Source organism: Sebastes fasciatus, chromosome 16 (genome assembly GCF_043250625.1).
Source record: "Sebastes fasciatus isolate fSebFas1 chromosome 16, fSebFas1.pri, whole genome shotgun sequence".
NCBI classification, from domain to species: Eukaryota; Metazoa; Chordata; class Actinopteri; order Perciformes; family Sebastidae; genus Sebastes; species Sebastes fasciatus.
This window is the reverse complement of record NC_133810.1, coordinates 9,942,235-9,962,911: the sequence shown is the minus strand read 5'-3', so window position 1 is coordinate 9,962,911 and position 20,677 is coordinate 9,942,235. Positions and strand designations below refer to the sequence as shown.

At 37.4% G+C, this 20,677-nt stretch overlaps 3 protein-coding genes across 3 annotated transcripts; all 3 read left to right on the top strand.

Moving 5' to 3' along the window:
* The first annotated feature begins 1,817 nt into the window (after positions 1 to 1,817).
* On the top strand, positions 1,818 to 3,482 carry LOC141752957 (tripartite motif-containing protein 16-like). Its single transcript, XM_074611244.1, has one exon. It carries the CDS (start codon positions 1,818 to 1,820, stop codon positions 3,480 to 3,482), a length of 1,665 nt encoding a protein of 554 aa, XP_074467345.1.
* A 3,949-nt stretch (positions 3,483 to 7,431) lies between these two features.
* Positions 7,432 to 9,096, top strand: LOC141752960 (tripartite motif-containing protein 16-like). The gene has a single exon (XM_074611247.1). The coding sequence runs from the start codon at positions 7,432 to 7,434 to the stop codon at positions 9,094 to 9,096; it is 1,665 nt and encodes a 554-aa protein (XP_074467348.1).
* Positions 9,097 to 16,601: 7,505 nt separating this feature from the next.
* Positions 16,602 to 18,269, top strand: LOC141752956 (tripartite motif-containing protein 16-like). The gene has a single exon (XM_074611242.1). The coding sequence runs from the start codon at positions 16,602 to 16,604 to the stop codon at positions 18,267 to 18,269; it is 1,668 nt and encodes a 555-aa protein (XP_074467343.1).
* Positions 18,270 to 20,677: the final 2,408 nt, after the last annotated feature.

The following is a 20,677-nucleotide window of genomic DNA, read 5'->3' as shown; positions in this document are numbered from 1 at the left end:
GATGAGGCGAGAAAGGCAAAGAGGAAGAGGCATGGTTTTCCGGTTGCTTTATAACCTACGGCCAGCCTCTTAAGGTCAGTCACATGACTTTGTTGATATTATGGTCTCGCAGATAGGAAGAAGAATGGCTTCATTCAAGGTGAAGACCGTGGTGACGGTCAGAGTGAGGTCGAAATAGATCACACACTGTGGCGACGATAACGATCTGGCGATGAACCGCAGGAAGACCAGGGTTGATATACTGCAGAGTGTGTCTTGATTGATGATTAGTGTCAGCTGCTCCAGCAACCACCGCCCAGGAGAGGGAGGAGGAGATGGCCACACCTCCTTCCAGACAGACAGACCAGACTGACAGGGTAAAACACACAGGAGACAAAAGGACAGGGAAACAGAGGAAACACAGGGAAACTACTCAACTGCCCAGGTGATAACATGACAGAGAAGTTATTCTGTAAATCAAACCAAAAAGAAGTAGCATGAAAACAATCTACAATCACATGTTCAACAGTTTCCCCTTCACAATTGCAAAAAGTGCATCTATTGTTAAACCGGTGTGTCTTTTAATTTAAGAGGAAATGCAGAAATTCACGCCTATGTGCTGCATATTGCTCTGTAATAAAACTGGACAGAAAAAAATAACTTAAAATATGATTGTCTTGTCTTTATACAGAATGAGGGAGAAGGGAAATCCAGATATAACAAAACATTTAATTTAATTTTTCATTTCTTGTCCATACTATTTTTACAGGCTAGGCCTACCAGGCAGGTAGAGTTAGAGAGTTTTTTCTTTCAGGGGTTGCTAGTGTTGGTGTGTCTCTGTTGGTGTCAAGTGTGGATGCCAGCAAATGCCACTTCTGGTACATTTCATTTTAACCCCCTCTCTCTCTTTATTTATGTTATTTTACCTTTATTCTACTAAGAACTCCCATTGAGATAAAACAAATGAGAGACCTGGCCGGCCATATACAATTACAACACATTAAAATACAACATATTCAACATTATATACAAAAATTCACAATAAAACTGAAGAACAGCTGTTTAACACGCTGGCAGCCACATATCACCACATTCAATACAATGCCCTTAAATTCATCAATGGATATGATCTCATTTTAGATCTTTTTGTAGATGTCCAAGGTGCATAGTGGGAGAATATCTCTCTATGTGTATGCAAGGTGCTATATGAGTACAGTTCACTTACAATTGGATTTGGTTTTTATATAAATGGGCTTAATTGTATAAAAAACTACAAAATGAATAAAAGAGTCATGTAGGTAAAAATACATAAATGGATTTGGATTTTTGTGCATCTGTCAAATGAATATAAAACAAAGTTTAAGAAAATAGGTCATTTTAGTATCTCCATGAACATAAGTGGTATAATTTAATGTTAACTTATTAGTACTCATCATAGTAGTAGTGGTAGTAATATATTACATTGCAAGTCTTCCATTTAATTCTGTAGTTCTGACTCTGAAAGACAGACTATAACTGAGGACTAAAGACACACAGCAACGCTCAAACCGCTCCTATTCCTGGAATGAAGCACACCTTTTACAAACCCCACCCAGACTTTATTTACCGGTTAGACAAGACTCCTCCCGCTCAAAGTCTATTCATCTCAGACTTGTCGTTCCCTCCCCTTTCACAGATCTGCCCATTTACAGATGGGTGCAAACACCATGTGATCAAATGTAAGAGCTGGAACGCTCATACACTGCAGATCAGTGGACGAACATTGAGGAAATGAGCACAGCATTTATCTGGAAACAGAGAGTGAAACTTACAGACATTCACTGTCGTCTAGAGGAGAAATGGCGCAGCAAGTGATTCTGGATCGAGACAAACTGAGCTGTTCAATCTGTCTGGATCTTCTAAAGGATCCGGTGGCTATTCCCTGTGGGCACAGCTACTGCATGAGCTGTATTAAAGACTACTGGGGTGAGGAGCATGAGACGGAGACACACAGCTGCCCTCAGTGCAGGCAGAGCTTCACACCGAGGCCTGTCCTGGTGAAAAATACCATGTTAGCAGAGGTTGTGGAGGAACTGAAGAAAGCAGGACCTCAAGCTGCTTCACCTGATCATTCCTCTGCTGGACCTGGAGACGTGACCTGTGATTACTGCTCTGGGATGAAGGTGAAAGCCCTCAAGTCCTGTCTGGTGTGTATGGCCTCTTACTGTGAGCAGCACCTCCAGCCTCACTACAATGTAGCTCCATTAAAGAAACACAAGCTGGTTGAGGCCACTTTAAAGCTCCAGGAGAACATCTGCTCTCAGCATGACGAGGTGATGAAGATTTTCTGCCGCACCGATCAGAAGTGCATCTGCTATCTCTGCTCCATGGATGATCATAAAGGTCATGACACAGTCTCCGCTGCAGCAGAGAGGGCTGAGAAGCAGAAGGAGCTCGGGGCGAGTCGGCAAGAAATCCAACAGAGAGTCCAGGACAGAGAGAAAGACGTGAAGGTGCTTCAGCAGAGGGTGGAGGCTGTCAATCTTTCTGCTGATGAAGCTGTGAGAGACAGTGAGAAGATCTTCACTGAGCTGATCCGTCTCATTAAGAAAAGAAGCTCCGAAGTGAAGCAGCAGATCAGATCCCAGCAGACAACTCAAGTGAGTCGAGCTAAAGAGCTTGAGGAGAAGCTGCAGCAGGAGATCACTGAGCTGCGGAGGAAAGACACTGAGCTGGAGACGCTCTCACACACAGAGGATCACCTCCATTTCCTAAACAACTACCCCTCGCTGTCACGTCTGAGCGAATCTAAAGACGTTCCCAGCATTGATATCTGTCCTCTGTACTCCTTTGAGGATGTGACAGCGGCGGTGTCAGAGGTCAGAGATAAACTGCAGGCTGTTCTGAGTGAGGAGTGGGGAAAGATCTCTCTGGCAGTGACTGAAGTGGATGTTTTACAAGCAGAGCCCAGAACCAGAGCTGAGTTTATGAAAAATTCTTGTCAAATCACACTGGATCCAAATACAGCACACAACAATTTGTCATTGAGTGACAGGGACAGAAAAGCAACATTAATGGAAGGAAACCAGTTATATTTGGATCACCAAGACAGATTTGATGAAAGGTGGCAGGTCCTGAGTAGAGAGGGTCTGACTGGACGCTGTTACTGGGAGGTGAAATGGAGCGGGATCGTTCGTATAGCAGTTGCATACAAAGATATCAGAAGAACAGGCACAAGAGAAGAATGTGGATTTGGATATAATGACAAATCTTGGTTATTAGAATGTAACAGTAGTAGTTATATATTCAGACACAACAATATTTCTACTTCCGTCTCAGGCCCTCAGTCCTCCAGAATAGGAGTTTACCTGGATCACAGGGCAGGTACTCTGTCTTACTACAGCGTCTCTGGAACCATGACTCTCCTCCACAGAGTCCAGACCACGTTCACTCAGCCTCTCTATGCTGGATTTTGGTTTCGATATGATGTTGGAGACACTGCTAAGCTGTGTGAGCTCAAGTAGACAAGAGTTTAATGAGTGATTCATCTCTGTACAGTAAATGTTGAGATGTGTCTGCACTGCAGAGATCAAACATAGCGGGTGGAACTTTCTTCTTCTATTTTCATTCAATGAAATGATGAAAACTTTTTTTATTTGCTGCATAGATTGTTTGTTGAAATTTGATTCTTATGTTATTTTTACTAAACATTTTCCTTATACTGTATACTGTGCAAAATGAATGTAATATAGATTTAAAAAGAGTCATGTTTACTTTTTAGTACTCTACATACTGCTGTCTGTACTGATATTGTAAAATCCCATCACCTTTTTTTGTAAATGTACCCAAAAAGTAGAGGAAAAACTGGTCTAATTTTGAACGTATCCTTCTGAAAAATAGCTAATCATCTTTTTAAGAGTGAATTCAAGTGTCTTTACATGGTTAAAAAAATATATAAAAAGTTAATGTTCAAAATCCTACAAATAAATAGCCTAAATAAATAAATTGTTGACTTTGCATATGCAAAATGTCTGACTAAAAATCTGTTTTTGTCGTACTTAAAATTGAATTTGGTTATATTATTAATGGGCTTAATTATGTAAAAACTACAAAATTAATAAAACAGTCATGTATGTAAAAATGTATAAATGTATTTGGGTTTGGATTTTTGAGCATCTGTCAAATGAATGTAAAATAATTTCTTTTAAAAATATTTTGTAGTTGTACTAAATCTTCATATCTTCATAATTTGTATAATGTAATGTTTACTTTCTGCATACTGTGCTGCTGTTAAAATAGCAACTTTTATTTTAATGTACCCAAAAATTACGAGTACCAGAAAACTGGGATCATTTTAAATGTAACCTTTTGAAAAATAGTTTAGTAATCTTTTTTTTTAAGAAAGAATTCAAATTTACTTTCATGATAACAATTATTTGGATACATTAAATGAAAATCAATGTTGTAAATCCTAAAAAAATAAATAAATTGTTGACTTATCTATATTCTATATTCTTCATTTCACTGTCCGAGTATCAAAAAAAAATCTGTCCTTTTCCTACTTCATTTCTTTCTAATCAATCAGTTTTCAAGATATTTTGGTAACACACAGGGTGATTAATGAAGGCCATAAAATAACTTTCACTTTCTGGTGGATTTCACCAGAAACAACACAATTTTGGAATGATTTTAAATTTGTAAAATGTTTGGGTCTTTTTTTTGTAAATGAAAATCATGTTCAAGACAATATTTCAGCAGAATGTTTTACTTTCAGATTTATTACACAACTTTTGAACATTCCACAACAATCATGCAGGAATAAAATGGGAATTATAGAAAGCTTTACAGGCTTCACCAATCACACTTTAGGAATAACTGGGCTTCACGTCGTCTCAAAAACACTCAAAATGTGAGGTAATATCTTTTTTAAATCATCATCTACCGACAACAGACCATGTGTTGATTTAATGCTGATGATGGTGAGAGAAGAAAATCACTCAAAAAGACAATAATGAAAAAAAAGGAAATATAACAGAAACTATCAATTGAAGATTATCTCTTATTTCTAATAACAACTCTACTTTTCTTTGCCAAAAGCTGACGGTTACCTCCCAGTTGAAAATTGCTGAGTGAGTCTAAAGGAAGATGCACTGAAAAGGTCTAGACCTCTAAATCACAACTCATATGTCAAATGTGTTGAGTGATTCAAATGAAGTGAAATGAAAAGGTAATAGTCTGAATATCAGGCTAGAAGAGGTCAACCAGTCATGTACATTCAGTTACCAGTTAATAAAAGATGCATCTAGCTAAAACTAATGCAGTCTAACACAAAAGCCCTGTAATAAATCCTGTCTTCATGAAGGTCATTGTGTTCAGTTTGTGTTGTTTAAGATATGTTGTTATGATCTAAGTAATGTTGAATTAGCTCTAGCTAGGTCCTGTCCAATAAACACTCCTAAACTAACTTATTGTTCATCCTTACAAGTATGTTTTAATTCAGTGTTGATGTTATTTACCATGAGTGCATCAATCAACTAAAACCCTGTATCACAACATTATAACAACGAGCTAGCTTTGTGACATAAAATGCAGTTAGCAGATGTTACACCTCGGGATTCTGCTTCCGGGCCATTAAGTAAGACAGCTTCCGGTGTGTCTGTTTTTTTCATACTTTATTTTTTTGAAAGTTTAATATAATAGTTACATAAACATGTTCATGTTTCATTACAGAAAATTCAGCAAATATATTTTACGGTATAAAAAATAATATAAAAATGAAATACATTATACAACAAATACAATGTAAGTAAAGGAAAAGATAAATAAAAACAACAACAACAAATTGGAATAAATGTCTAAACAATCTAATAGTTGTTGGCAATTTACAATTTTCAATCATTGTCAAATATGTTTTAAAATCAGTATCTTTAAAAGTATAAAAGAGGGATATTCTTTTAAGCCATATCATTTTATGGATATAATGTTTTGCTAAGATATTAATCTAATTCATTGTAAATTGCATCTTCCGAAAAAGATTGTTAAAAGTGAGTAATATCTCAATCTTTGTTAGAATGATATTTTTTTCAAAATGTTTATGAGAAGTTATTCTGTAAATCAAACAAAAAAGAAGTAGCATGAAAACAATCTACAATCACATGTTCAACAGTTTTCCCTTCACAGTTGCAAAAAGTGCATCTATTGTTAAACCGGTGTGTCTTTTAATTTAAGAGGAAATGCAGAAATTCACGCCTATGTGCTGCATATTGCTCTGTAATAAAACTGGACAGAAAAAATAACTTAAAATATGATTGTCTTGTCTTTATACAGAATGAGGGAGAAGGGAAATCCAGATATAACAAATTATTTCATTTCATTTTTCATTTCTTTCCAAACTATTTTTACAGGCTAGGCCTACCAGGCAGGTAGAGTTAGAGAGTTTTTTCTTTCAGGGGTTGCTAGTGTTGGTGTGTCTCTGTTGGTGTCAAGTGTGGATGCCAGCAAATGCCACTTCTGGTACATTTCATTTTAACCCCCTCTCTCTCTTTATTTATGTTATTTTACCTTTATTCTACTAAGAACTCCCATTGAGATAAAAAAACAAGAGAGACCTGGCCGGCCATATAAAATTACAACACATTAAAATACAACATATTAAACATTATATACAAAAATTCACAATAAAACTGCCGAACAGCTGTTTAACACGCTGGCAGCCACATATCACCACATTCAATACAATGCCCCTAAATTCATCAATGGATATGATCTCATTTTAGATCTTTTTGTAGATGTCATAGGTGCATAGTGGGAGAATATCTCTCTATGTGTATGCAAGGTGCTATATGAGTACAGTTCACTTACAATTGGATTTGGTTTTTATATAAATGGGCTTAATTGTATAAAAAACTACAAAATGAATAAAAGAGTCATGTATGTAAAAATACATAAATGGATTTGGATTTTTTTGCATCTGCCAAATGAATGTAACACAAAGTTTAAAAAATAGGTAATTTTAGTATCTCCATGAACATAATTTGTATAATTTAATGTTTAATTATTAGTACTCATCATAGTAGTAGTGGTAGTAATATATTACATTGCAAGTCTTCCATTTAATTCTGTAGTTCTGTATCTGAAAGACAGACTATAACTGAGGGCTAAAGACACACAGCAACTCTCAAACCGCTCCTCTTCCTGAAATGAAGCACAACTTCCACAAATTCCACCCAGACTTTATTTACTGGCAAGGCGAGGCTCCTCCCGCTCAAAGTCTATTCATCTCAGACTTGTCGTTCCCTCCCCTTTCACAGATCTGCCCGTTTACAGATGGGTGCAAACACCATGTGATCAAATGTAAGAGCTGCAACGCTCATACACTGCAGATCAGTGGATAAACATTGAGGAAATGAGCACAGCATTTATCTGGTAACAGAGAGTGAAACTTACAGACATTCACTGTCGTCTAGAGGAGAAATGGCGCAACAAGTGATTCTTGATCGAGACAAACTGAGCTGTTCAATCTGTCTGGATCTTCTAAAGGATCCGGTGACTATTCCCTGTGGGCACAGCTACTGCATGAGCTGTATTAAAGACTACTGGGGTGAGGAGCATGAGACGAAGACACACAGCTGCCCTCAGTGCAGGCAGAGCTTCACACCGAGGCCTGTCCTGGTGAAAAATACCATGATGGCAGAGTTAGTGGAGGAACTGAAGAAAGCAGGACCTCAAGCATCTTCACCTGATCATTCCTCTGCTGGACCTGGAGACGTGACCTGTGATTTCTGCTCTGGGATGAAGGTGAAAGCCCTCAAGTCCTGTCTGGTGTGTATGGCCTCTTACTGTGAGCAGCACCTCCAGCCTCACTACAATGTAGCTCCATTAAAGAAACACAAGCTGGTTGAGGCCACTTTAAAGCTCCAGGAGAACATCTGCTCTCAGCATGACGAGGTGATGAAGATTTTCTGCCGCACCGATCAGAAGTGCATCTGCTATCTCTGCTCCATGGATGATCATAAAGGTCATGACACAGTCTCCGCTGCAGCAGAGAGGGCTGAGAAGCAGAAGGAGCTCGGGGCGAGTCGGCAAGAAGTCCAACAGAGAGTCCAGGACAGAGAGAAAGACGTGAAGGAGCTTCAGCAGAGGGTGGAGGCTATCAATCTTTCTGCTGATGAAGCTGTGAGGGACGTTGAGAAGATCTTCACTGAGCTGATCCGTCTCATTGAGAAAAGAAGCTCCGAAGTGAAGCAGAAGATCAGATCCCAGCAGAAAACTCAAGTGAGTCGAGCTAAAGAGCTTGAGGAGAAGCTGCAGCAGGAGATCACTGAGCTGCGGAGGAAAGACACTGAGCTGGAGACGCTCTCACACACAGAGGATCACCTCCATTTCCTAAACAACTACCCCTCGCTGTCACGTCTGAGCGAATCTAAAGACGTTCCCAGCATTGATATCTCTCCTCTGTGCTCCTTTGAGGATGTGACAGCGGCGGTGTCAGAGGTCAGAGATAAACTGCAGGCTGTTCTGAGTGAGGAGTGGGGAAAGATCTCTCTGGCAGTGACTGAAGTGGATGTTTTACAAGCAGAGCCCAGAACCAGAGCTGAGTTTATGAAATATTCTTGTCAAATCACACTGGATCCAAATACAGCACACAACCGTTTGTCATTGAGTGACAGGGACAGAAAAGCAACATTAATGAAAGGAAAACAGTTATATTTGGATCACCAAGACAGATTTGGTGAAAGGCAGCAGGTCCTGAGTAGAGAGGGTCTGACTGGACGCTGTTACTGGGAGGTGAAATGGAGCGGGGGAGTTTGTATAGCAGTTGCATACAAGGATATTAGAAGAACAGGCACAAGAGAAGAATGTGGATTTGGATTTAATGACAAATCTTGGTCATTACGCTGTGACAGTAGTAGTTATATATTCAGACACAACAATATTTCTACTTCCGTTTCAGGCCCTCAGTCCTCCAGAATAGGAGTTTACCTGGATCACAGGGCAGGTACTCTGTCTTACTACAGCGTCTCTGAAACCATGACTCTCCTCCATAGAGTCCAGACCACGTTCACTCAGCCTCTCTATGCTGGATTTTGGCTTCCAGGTGGTGTTGGAGACACTGCTGAGCTCTGTGAACTCAAATAGACAGGAGTTTAATGAGTGATTCATCTCTGTACAGTAAATGTTGAGGTGTGTCTGCACTGCAGAGATCAAACATAGTGGGTGGGACTTTTTTCTTCTATTTTAATTCAATGAAATGATGAAAAGTTTTTTTTATTTGCTACATAGAGATTGTTTGTTGAAATTTGATTCTTATGTTATATTTACTAAACATTTTCTTTATACTGTATACTGTGCAAAATGAATGTAATATAGATTTAAAAAGGGAGTAATGTTTACTTGTTAGTACTCTACATACTGCTGTCTGTACTGATATTGTAAAATCACATCACCTTTTTTTGGTAAATGTATCCAAAAAGTACAGGAAAAACTGGTCTAATTTTTAACGTATCCTTCTGAAAAATTGCTAATCATCTTTTTAAGAGGGAATTCAAGTGTCTTTACATGGTTAAAAAAATATATAAAAAGTTAATGTTCAAAATCCTACAAATAAATAGCCTAAATAAATAAATTGTTGACTTTGCATATGCAAAATGTCTGACTAAAAATCTGTTTTTGTTCTACTTAAAATTGAATTTGGTTATATGAATGGGCTTAATTATGTAAAAACTACAAAATTAATAAAACAGTCATGTATGTAAAAATGTATAAATGTATTTGGGTTTGTATTTTTGAGCATCTGTCAAATGAATGTAATACAATTTCTTTTAAAAATATTTTTAGTTGTACTAAATCTTCACATCTTCATAATTTATATAATGTAATGTTTACTTTCTGCATACTGTGCTGCTGTTAAAATAGCAAATTTTATTTTAATGTACCCAGAAAAGTACGAGTACCAGAAAACTGGCATCATTTTAAATGTAACCTTTTGAAAAATAGTTTAGTAATCTTTTTTTTTTAAGAAAGAATTCAAATGTACTTTCATGATAACAATTATTTGGATACATTAATGAAAATCAATGTTGTAAATCCTACAAATAAATAAACAAATTGTTGACTAATCTATATTCTATATTCTTCATTTCACTGTCCGAGTATCAAAAAAAATAAAAGTGTCCTTTTCCTACTTCATTTCTTTCTAATCAATCAGTTTTCAAGATATTTTGGTAACAGACAAACACAGGGAGATTAATGAAGGCAATAAAATAACTTCCACTTTCTGGTGGATTTCACCAGAAACAACACAATTTTTTAATGATTTTAAATTTGTAAAATGTTGGGGTCTTTTTATTTGTAAATGAAAATCATGTTCAAGACAATATTTCAGCAGAATGTTTTACTTTCAGATTTATTACACAACTTTTGAACATTCCACAACAATCATGCAGGAATAAAATGGGAATTATAGAAAGCTTTACAGGCTTCGCCAATCACACTTTAGGAATAACTGGGCTGCACGTCGTCTCAAAAACACTCAAAATGTGAGGTAATATCTTTTTTAAATCATCATCTACCGACAACAGACCATGTGTTTATTTAATGCTGATGATGGTGAGAGAAGAAAATCACTCAAAAAACAATAATGAAAAAAAGGAAATATAACAGAAACTATCAATTGAAGATTATCTCTTATTTCTAATAACAACTCTACTTTTCTTTGCCAAAAGCTGACGGTTACCTCCCAGTTGAAAATTGCTGTGAGTCTAAAGGAAGATGCACTGAAAAGGTCTAGACCTCTAAATCACAACTCATATCTCAAATGTGTTGAGTGATTCAAATGAAGTGAAATTAAAAGGTAATAGTCTGAATATCAGGCTAGAAGAGGTCAACCAGTCATGTACATTCAGTTACCGGTTAATAAAAGGTACATCTAGCTAAAACTAATGCAGTCTAACACAAAAGCCCTGTAATAAATCCTGTCTTCATGAAGGTTATTGTGTTCAGTTTGTGTTGTTTAAGATGTGTTGTTATGATCTAAGTAATGTTGAATTAGCTCTAGCTAGGTCCTGTCCAATAAACACTCCTAAACTAACTTATTGTAATGCAGTCAGCAGCATGATATCATGATATAACAGTCAGCAGCATGATATCATGATATAACAGTCAGCAGCATGATATCATGATATAACAGTCAGCAGCATGATATCATGATATAACAGTCAGCAGCATGATATCATGATATAACAGTGAGCAGCATGATATCATGATATAACAGTCAGCAGCATGATATCATGATATAACAGCTAGCAGCATGATATCACGATATAACAGTCAGCAGCATGATATCATGATATAACAGTTAACAGCATGATATCATGATATAACAGTTAACAGCATGATATCATGATATAACAGTGAGCAGCATGATATCATGATATAACAGTCAGCAGCATGATATCATGATATAACAACTAGCAGCATGATATCACGATATAACAGTCAGCAGCATGATATCATGATATAACAGTCAGCAGCATGATATCATGACATAACAGTTAGCAGCATGGTATCATGATATAACAGTCAGCAGCATGATATCATGATATAACAGCTAGCAGCATGATATCATGATATAACAGCTAGCAGCATGATATCATGATATAACAGTCAGCAGCATGATATCATGATATAACAGCTAGCAGCATCATCATTCCTCTTCATCCCCTATGGGACATAAGGCTTCAATGAGCTCTCTCCATTGTATTCGGTCCTTGGCAGCATGTTGGGCCTCTCCCCATGACAGGTTCATCTTGTCCAGCTCCTGTGTCACAGTTCTGCGCCAGGTGGATTTGGGCCTCCCGGGTTTTCTTTTGCCTGGTGGTGTCCATCTTAAGGCGACTCTCGGGATCCGGTCCTGCTCCATTCTCAGCACATGGCCTAGCCATCTCAGACGTCTGTGTGTAATTTCCTTGATGATGCTACTGCTACCGTTTTTTTTGTACAGTTGGTGGTTGGAGATTTTGTTTGGCCAAAAGATCTGGCATATTCGTCGGAGGCATCCATTGTGAAAAACTTCCACTCTCCTCATATCACTTTTGATCACTCGCCAACTCTCTGAGCCATATAGCAGAACAGACTTGACATTGCTGTTGTACAAAAGCATCTTAGTTTTAAGGCTGTATTGCTTGGACCTCCAGATGGAACGGAGTTGGGAGAAGGCACCCTGAGCCTTTCCCAGCCTTGTTGTAATGTCTTTCTGCACTGCACTATCTTTACTGATGAGGCTGCCCAGGTATGTGAACTCTACCACAAACTCAAGTGGTGCCCCATTTACAAGAATGGGTGCTGCAGGGGTGGAGTTTACACACATCACTTGAGTTTTGGAGATGTTGATGTTTAGTCCAACCTGTCTGGCAAAGTTGTTGAGCCTGTCAGTTTTGGCCTGCATGTTCGAGTGGTTGGTTGTAAGGAGAGCGATATCGTCTGCAAAGTCAAGATCTTCCAGCTGAGAGAACAGGGTCCACTGGATGCCTCTGGGTTTGTCTGCTGTGGTGTTTGTTGTGATCCAGTCTATGGTAACAAGGAAGAGGATGGGAGAGATGATGCACCCCTGTCTCACTCCGGACTGTACGGAAAACCTTTCAGAGATGGTATTGCCCATGATGACACTGCACTCAAAATGTTCATAGAATGTTTTTATGATTTGGATGATTTTTGGTGGAATTCCATAGGAGTGTAGTATCTTCCAGAGAGTGTTTCGGTGAACACTGTCGAAGGCCTTCCTGAAGTCTACAAAGTTGATATAAAGGGGTGTGTTCCATTCCAAGCACTGCTCAAGAATGTTTCGCAGAGCGAAGATCTGGTCCGCACATCCTCTTCCCTTCCTGAAACCCGCTTGCTCCTGTCTAAGCCTGGTGTCAATGGCTGGCTCCATCCTGTTAAGAAGGATTCTACAGAACACCTTGCTGGGAATTGATAGAAGGGTGATTCCTCGCCAGTTGTCGCAGTTTTTGGTATCGCCTTTCTTGGGAATTTTGACGATGAGACCTTTGGACCAATCTTCAGGGATGGTGTCACTATTCCAGATGTTTTGGAAGAGGTCCGTCAGAACTCGTGTTGATGTGGGAATGTCTGCCTTCAGCATTTCAGCATGGATAGCGTCTATGCCACATGCCTTGCCACCCTTTAGGGTTAGGATGGCAGTTTTAACCTCTGCAAAGTCAGGGGGGCTGATGTTAATGTCCAGGATATTGTCTGTTGTTGTGATGTTAGCTAGTTGTTCTGGCTCAGGGAGGTTGAGCACTTCCTGGAAGTGTTGGACCCATCTTGCTGCTTGCTCGCGCTCTGATGTACAGATGTTGCCATTCTTGTCCCTAACATGGGTAGTTTGGCTTGTAAATTTTCCACAGAGTCTCTTTGTGATCTTGTACACTGCGCCCAGATTTCCATAGGCTGCTGCCTTCTCGGCTACATTTGCCAGGTTTTCAACAAAGACTCTCTTGTCTCTCCTTGCACTCCTCTTTACCTCTCTGTCCTTATTTTTATAGGATGACTTGGCTTTTTCGAGGAGTCTTTGGGACTTGGTGTTCAGTACCTTTGCCTTCAGCTGTTTCCTCTCTTCAATTGTTTGCCAGGTGTTAGCTGATATCCATTCTTTGGCCCCTTTCTGCTTGAAGCCCAGTACTTTTTGTGCCGTTTCTGAATATATGGCCTTAATGGCATGCCATTTACTGTTTATGGTGGTGGTGGATTCTCCTTCCAAAACAGAGGCAGCATCTAGTGTGCTGAAGCGGTTTCTGAGTTCCAACACAAACTCCTTGTTGTTCTTAGGATACTGGAGTTTTGCAATGTCCACTTTCTTCTGTCGCTGACCTTGTGGGACCGACTTTTTCAATTTCAGCTTGATGGTGGCAGCGATAAGGTAGTGGTTGCTATAGGCATCTGCACCCCGGTATGCTCTAACATCTTGTAGTGACCTACACCACTTACCATTAATGATAATGTGGTCTATTTGGTTGATAGTCCTACCATCAGGTGACTTCCATGTGAGCTTGTGGATGATGTCATGATATAACAGTCAGCAGCATGATATCATGATATAACAGTTAACAGCATGATATCATGATATAACAGTTAACAGCATGATATCATGATATAACAGTCAGCAGCATGATATCGTGATATAACAGTCAGCAGCATGATGTCATGATATAACAGTCAGCAGCATGATATCATGATATAACAGTCAGCAGTGTTTAGCATTAACTCTCAGTCTCTTACTTTGTGCGGTCACAGCAGAAAACCTCAAACAATCTGAATGATATAACGCAAATAATAAAGTAAGTTTAATAAAAATCCCTGTCATATTGTTTGTTATTTATTTAGCTATGTGCACCTATGAACGGTTATCACGACATGTTGATGGTTGATACGATGTGAGCTGCTGTTTTTAGGCTCATAGGAAAGAATTTTTCGAGCTCCGGCGGAGGAAAATAAATGTTACACCTCGGGATTCTGCTTCCGGGCCATTAAGTAAGACAGATAAATAAAAACAACAACAACAAATTGGAATAAATGTCTAAACAATCTAATAGTTTTTGCCAATTTAAAAAATTTATTTTTTGAAAGTTCAATATAATAGTTACATAAACATGTTCATGTTTCATTACAAAAAATTCAGCAAATATATTTTACAGTATAGATAAATAATATAAAATAAAATACATTATAAAAAAATGAAATGTAAGGAAAGGAAAAGATAAATAAAAACAACAACAAATTGGAATACATGTCTAAACAATCTAATAGTTTTTGCCAATTTAAAACTTTTTATTTTTTGAAAGTTCAATATAATAGTTACATAAACATGTTCATGTTTCATTGCAAAAAATTCAGCAAATATATTTTACAGTATAAAAAATAATTTACAAAAAAAATACATTATACAACATATACAATATAAGGAAAGGAAAAGATGAATAAAAACAACAAATTGGAACAAATTTAAAATGTCTAAACAATCTAATAGTTTTTGAATTTAGAATTTTCAATCATAGTCAAATATGTTTTAAAATCAGAATCTTTAAAAGTATAAAAGAGGGATATTATTTTAAGCCATATCATTTTATGGATATAATGTTTTGCTAAGATATTAATCTAATTCATTGTAAATTTCATCTTCCGAAAAAGATTGTTAAAAGTGAGTAATATCTCAATATTTGTTTATTATGATATTTTTTTCTAAATGTTTATGAGAAATTATTCTGTAAATCAAACAAAAAAGAAGTAGCATGAAAACAATCTACAATCACATGTTCAACAGTTTTCCCTTCACAATTGCAAAAAGTGCATCTATTGTTAAACCGGTGTGTCTTTTAATTTACGAGGAAATGCAGAAATTCACGCCTATGTGCTGCATATTGCTCTGAAATAAAACTGGGCAGAAAAAAATAACTTAAAATATGATTGTCTTGTCTTTATACAGAATGAGGGAGAAGGGAAATCCAGATATAACAAATCATTTAATTTAATTTTTCATTTCTTTCCATACTATTTTTACAGGCTAGGCCTACCAGGCAGGTAGAGTTAGAGAGTTTTCTTTCAAGGGTTGCTAGTGTTGGTGTGTCTCTGTTGGTGTCAAGTGTGGATGCCAGCAAATGCCACTTCTGGTACATTTCATTTGAACCCCCTCTCTCTCTTTAATTACTTTATTTAACCTTTATTTTACCAGGAACTCCCACTGAGATCAAAAATCTCTTTAACAAGAAAGACCTGGCCGGCCATATAAAATTACAACACATTAAAATACAACATATTCAACATTATATACAAAAAATCACAAGAAAACTGAAGAACAGCTGTTTAACATGCTGGCAGCCACATATCACCACATTCAATACAATGCCCTTAAATTCATCAATGGATATGATCTCATTTGAGATCTTTTTGTAGATGTCCAAGGTGCATAGTGGGAGAATATCTCTCTATGTGTATGCAAGGTGCTATATGAGTACAGTTCAATTAAAACTGATTTGTTTTTATATAAATGGGCTTAATTATATAAAAAACTAAAAAATTAATAACACGTAATAAAAGAGTAATGTATGTAAAAATACATAAATGGATTGGGATTTTTGTGCATCTGTCAAATGAATATAAAACAAAGTTTAAGAAAATAGATCATTTTAGTATCTCCATGAACATAGTTTGTCTAATTTAATGTTTACTTATTAGTACTCATCATAGTAGTAGTGGTAGTAATATATTACAATGGAAGTCTTCCAGTTTAATTCTGTAGTTCTGTATCTAAAAGACAGACTATAACTGAGGACTAAAGACACACAGCAACTCTCAAACCGCTCCTCTTCCTGGAATGAAGCACAACTTTCACAAACCCCACCCAGACTTTATTTACTGGCAAGGCATGGCTCCTCCCGCTCAAAGTCTATTCATCTCAGACTTGTCATTCCCTCCCCTTTCACAGATCTGCCCATTTACAGATGGGTGAAAACACCATGTGATCAAATGTAAGAGATGGAACGCTCATACACTGCAGATCAGTGGACAAACATTGAGGAAATGAGCACAGCATTTATCTGGAAACAGAGAGTGAAACGTACAGACATTCACTGTCGTCTAGAGGAGAGATGGCGCAGCAAGTGATTCTGGATCGAGACAAACTGAGCTGTTCAATCTGTCTGGATCTTCTAAAGGATCCGGTGACTATTCCCTGTGGGCACAGCTACTGCATGAGCTGTATTAAAGACTGCTGGGGTGAGGAGCATGAGACGAAGACACACAGCTGCCCTCAGTGCAGGCAGAGCTTCACACCGAGGCCTGTCCTGGTGAAAAATACCATATTAGCAGAGTTAGTGGAGGAACTGAAGAAAGCAGGACTTCAAGCTGCTTCACCTGATCATTCCTCTGCTGGACCTGGAGACGTGACCTGTGATTACTGCTCTGGGATGAAGGTGAAAGCCCTCAAGTCCTGTCTGGTGTGTATGGCCTCTTACTGTGAGCAGCACCTCCAGCCTCACTTCAATGTAGCTCCATTAAAGAAACACACGCTGGTTGAGGCCACTTTAAAGCTCCAGGAGAACATCTGCTCTCAGCATGACGAGGTGATGAAGATTTTCTGCCGCACTGATCAGAAGTGCATCTGCTATCTCTGCTCCATGGATGATCATAAAGGTCATGACAAAGTCTCCGCTGCAGCAGAGAGGACTGAGAGGCAGAAGGAGCTCGGGGCGAGTCGGCAAGAAATCCAACAGAGAGTCCAGGACAGAGAGAAAGACGTGAAGGTGCTTCAGCAGAGGGTGGAGGCTATCAATCTTTCTGCTGATGAAGCTGTGAGAGACAGTGAGAAGATCTTCACTGAGCTGATCCATCTCATTGAGAAAAGAAGCTCCGAAGTGAAGCAGCAGATCAGATCCCAGCAGACAACTCAAGTGAGTCGAGCTAAAGAGCTTGAGGAGAAGCTGCAGCAGGAGATCACTGAGCTGCGGAGGAAAGACACTGAGCTGGAGACGCTCTCACACACAGAGGATCACCTCCATTTCCTAAACAACTACCCCTCGCTGTCACGTCTGAGCGAATCTAAAGACGTTCCCAGCATTGATATCTGTCTTCTGCCATCCTTTGAGGATGTGACAGCGGCGGTGTCAGAGGTCAGAGATAAACTGCAGGCTGTTCTGAGTGAGGAGTGGGGAAAGATCTCTCTGGCAGTGACTGAAGTGGATGTTTTACAAGCAGAGCCCAGAACCAGAGCTGAGTTTATGAAATATTCTTGTCAAATCACACTGGATCCAAATACAGCAAACAACGATTTGTCATTGAGTGACAGGGACAGAAAAGCAACATTAATGGAAGGAGAACAGTTATATTTGGATCACCAAGACAGATTTGATGAATGGGAGCAGGTCCTGAGTAGAGAGGGTCTGACTGGACGCTGTTACTGGGAGGTGAAATGGAGCGGGAGAGTTTGTATAGCAGTTGCATACAAGGATATTAAAAGAACAGGCACCAGAAATGAATGTCTATTTGGATTTAATGACAAATCTTGGTCATTAGACTGTTTCAGTAGTAGTTATACATTCAGACACATCAATATTTCTACTTCCGTCTCAGGCCCTCAGTCCTCCAGAATAGGAGTTTACCTGGATCACAGGGCAGGTACTCTGTCTTACTACAGCGTCTCTGAAACCATGACTCTCCTCCACAGAGTCCAGACCACGTTCACTCAGCCTCTCTATGCTGGATTTTGGCTTCCAAATATTATTGTCGGAGGCACTGCTGAGTTGTGTGAGCTCAAGTAGACAGGAGTTTACTGAGTGATTCATCTCTGTACAGTAAATGTTGAGATGTGTCTGCACTGCAGAGATCAAACATAGTGGGTGGGACTTTTGTATTGTATTTTAATTCAATGAAATGATTTTATTTGCTACATAGAGATTGTTTGTTGAAATTTGATTCTTATGTTATATTTACTTAACATTTTCCTTATATACTGTGCATGGAAAATATTGCATATGCAAAATTAATGTAATATAATGGTAAACATTTTTTAATGTTTACTTTTTAGTACTCTACATACTGCTGTCTGTACTGATATTGCAAAATCACATCATCTATTTTTTAAAATGTACCCAAAAAGTACAGGAAAAACTGGTCTAATTTTTAACGTATCCTTCTGAAAAATAGCTAATCATCTTTTTAAGAGTGAATTCAAGTGTCTTTACATGGTTAAACAAATATATAAAAAATTAATGTTCAAAATCCTACAAATAAATAGCCTAAATAAATAAATTGTTGACTTTGCATGTGCAAAATGTCAGACTAAAAATCTGTTTTTGTTCTACTTAAAATTGAATTTGGTTATTATATTAATGGGCTTAATTATGTAAAAACTACAAAATTAATAAAACAGTCATGTATGTAATAATGTATAAATGTATTTGGGTTTGTATTTTTGAGCATCTGCCAAATGAATGTAATATGATTTATTTTTAAAATATTTGTAGTTGTACTAAATCTTCACATCTTCATAATTTGTATAATGTAATGTTTATTTTCTGCATACTGTGCTGCTGTTAAAATAGCAACTTTTATTTTAATGTACCCAGAAAAGTACGAGTACCAGAAAACTGAGACCATTTTAAATGTAACCTTTTGAAAAATAGTTTAGTAATCATTTTTTTTTAAGAAAGAATTCAAATGTACTTTCATGATAACAATTATTTGGATACATTAATTAAAATCAATGTTGTAAATCCTACAAATAAATAAATAAATTGTTGACTAATCTATATTCTATATTCTTCATTTCACTGTCCGAGTATCAAAAGAAAATTCTGTCCTTTTCCTACTTCATTTCTTTCTAATCAATCAGTTTTCAAGATATTTTGGTAACAGACAAACACACAGGGAGGTTAATGAAGGCAGTAAAATAACTTTCCCTTTCTGGTGGATTTCACCAGAAACAACACAATTTTGGAATGATTTTAAATTTGTAAAATGTTGGGGTCTTTTTTTTGCAAATGAAAATCATGTTCAAGACAATATTTCAGCAGAATGTTTTACTTTCAGATTTATTACACAACTTTTGAACATTCCACAACAATCATGCAGGAATAAAATGGGAATTATAGAAAGCTTTACAGGCTTCGCCAATCACACTTTAGGAATAACTGGGCTTCACGTCGTCTCAAAAACACTCAAAATGTGAGGTAATATCTTTTTTAAATCATCATCTACCGACAACAGACCATGTGTTGATTTAATGCTGATGATGGTGAGAGAAGAAAATCACTCAAAAAACAATAATGAAAAAAAAGGAAATATAACAGAAACTATCAATTGAAGATTATCTCTTATTTCTAATAACAACTCTACTTTTCTTTGCCAAAAGCTGACGGTTACCTCCCAGTTGAAAATTGCTGAGTGAGTCTAAAGGAAAATGCACTGAAAAGGTTTAACCCTCTAAATCACAACTCATATCTCAAATGTGTTGAGTGATTCAAATGAAGTGAAATTAAAAGGTAATAGTCTGAATATCAGGCTAGAAGAGGTCAACCAGTCATGTACATTCAGTTAACAGTTAATAAAAGGTGCATCTAGCTAAAACTAATGCAGTCTAATACAAAAGCCCTGTAATAAAGCCTATCTTCATGAAGGTTATTGTGTTCAGTTTGTGTTGTTTAAGATATGTTGTTGTGATCTAAGTAATGTTGAATTAGCTCTAGCTAGGTCCTGTCCAATAAACACTCCTAAACTAACTTATTGTTCATCCTTACAAGTATGTTTTAATTCAGTGTTGATGTTATTTACCATGAGTGCATCAATCAACTAAAACCCTGTATCACAACATTATAACAACGAGCTAGCTTTGTGACATAAAATGCAGTTAGCAGATGTTACACCTCGGGATTCTGCTTCCGGGCCATTAAGTAAGACAGCTTCCGGTGTGTCTGTTTTTTTCCATACTTTATTTTTTTTGGAAAGTTCAATATAATAGTTACATAAACATGTTCATGTTTCATTACAGAAAATTCAGCAAATATATTTTACAGTATAAAAAATAATATAAAAATAAAATACATTATACAACAAATACAATGTAAGGAAAGGAAAAGATAAATAAAAACAACAACAACAAATTGGAATAAATGTCTAAACAATCTAATAGATTTTGCCAATTTAGAATTTTCAATCATAGTCAAATATG

What these genes read in the sequence shown, in the direction of transcription:
- LOC141752956 (XM_074611242.1), top strand. Translation starts at nt 16,602, where the DNA reads ATGGCGCAGCAAGTGATTCTGGATCGAGACAAACTGAGCTGTTCAATC.
- LOC141752957 (XM_074611244.1), top strand. Translation starts at nt 1,818, where the DNA reads ATGGCGCAGCAAGTGATTCTGGATCGAGACAAACTGAGCTGTTCAATC.
- LOC141752960 (XM_074611247.1), top strand. Translation starts at nt 7,432, where the DNA reads ATGGCGCAACAAGTGATTCTTGATCGAGACAAACTGAGCTGTTCAATC.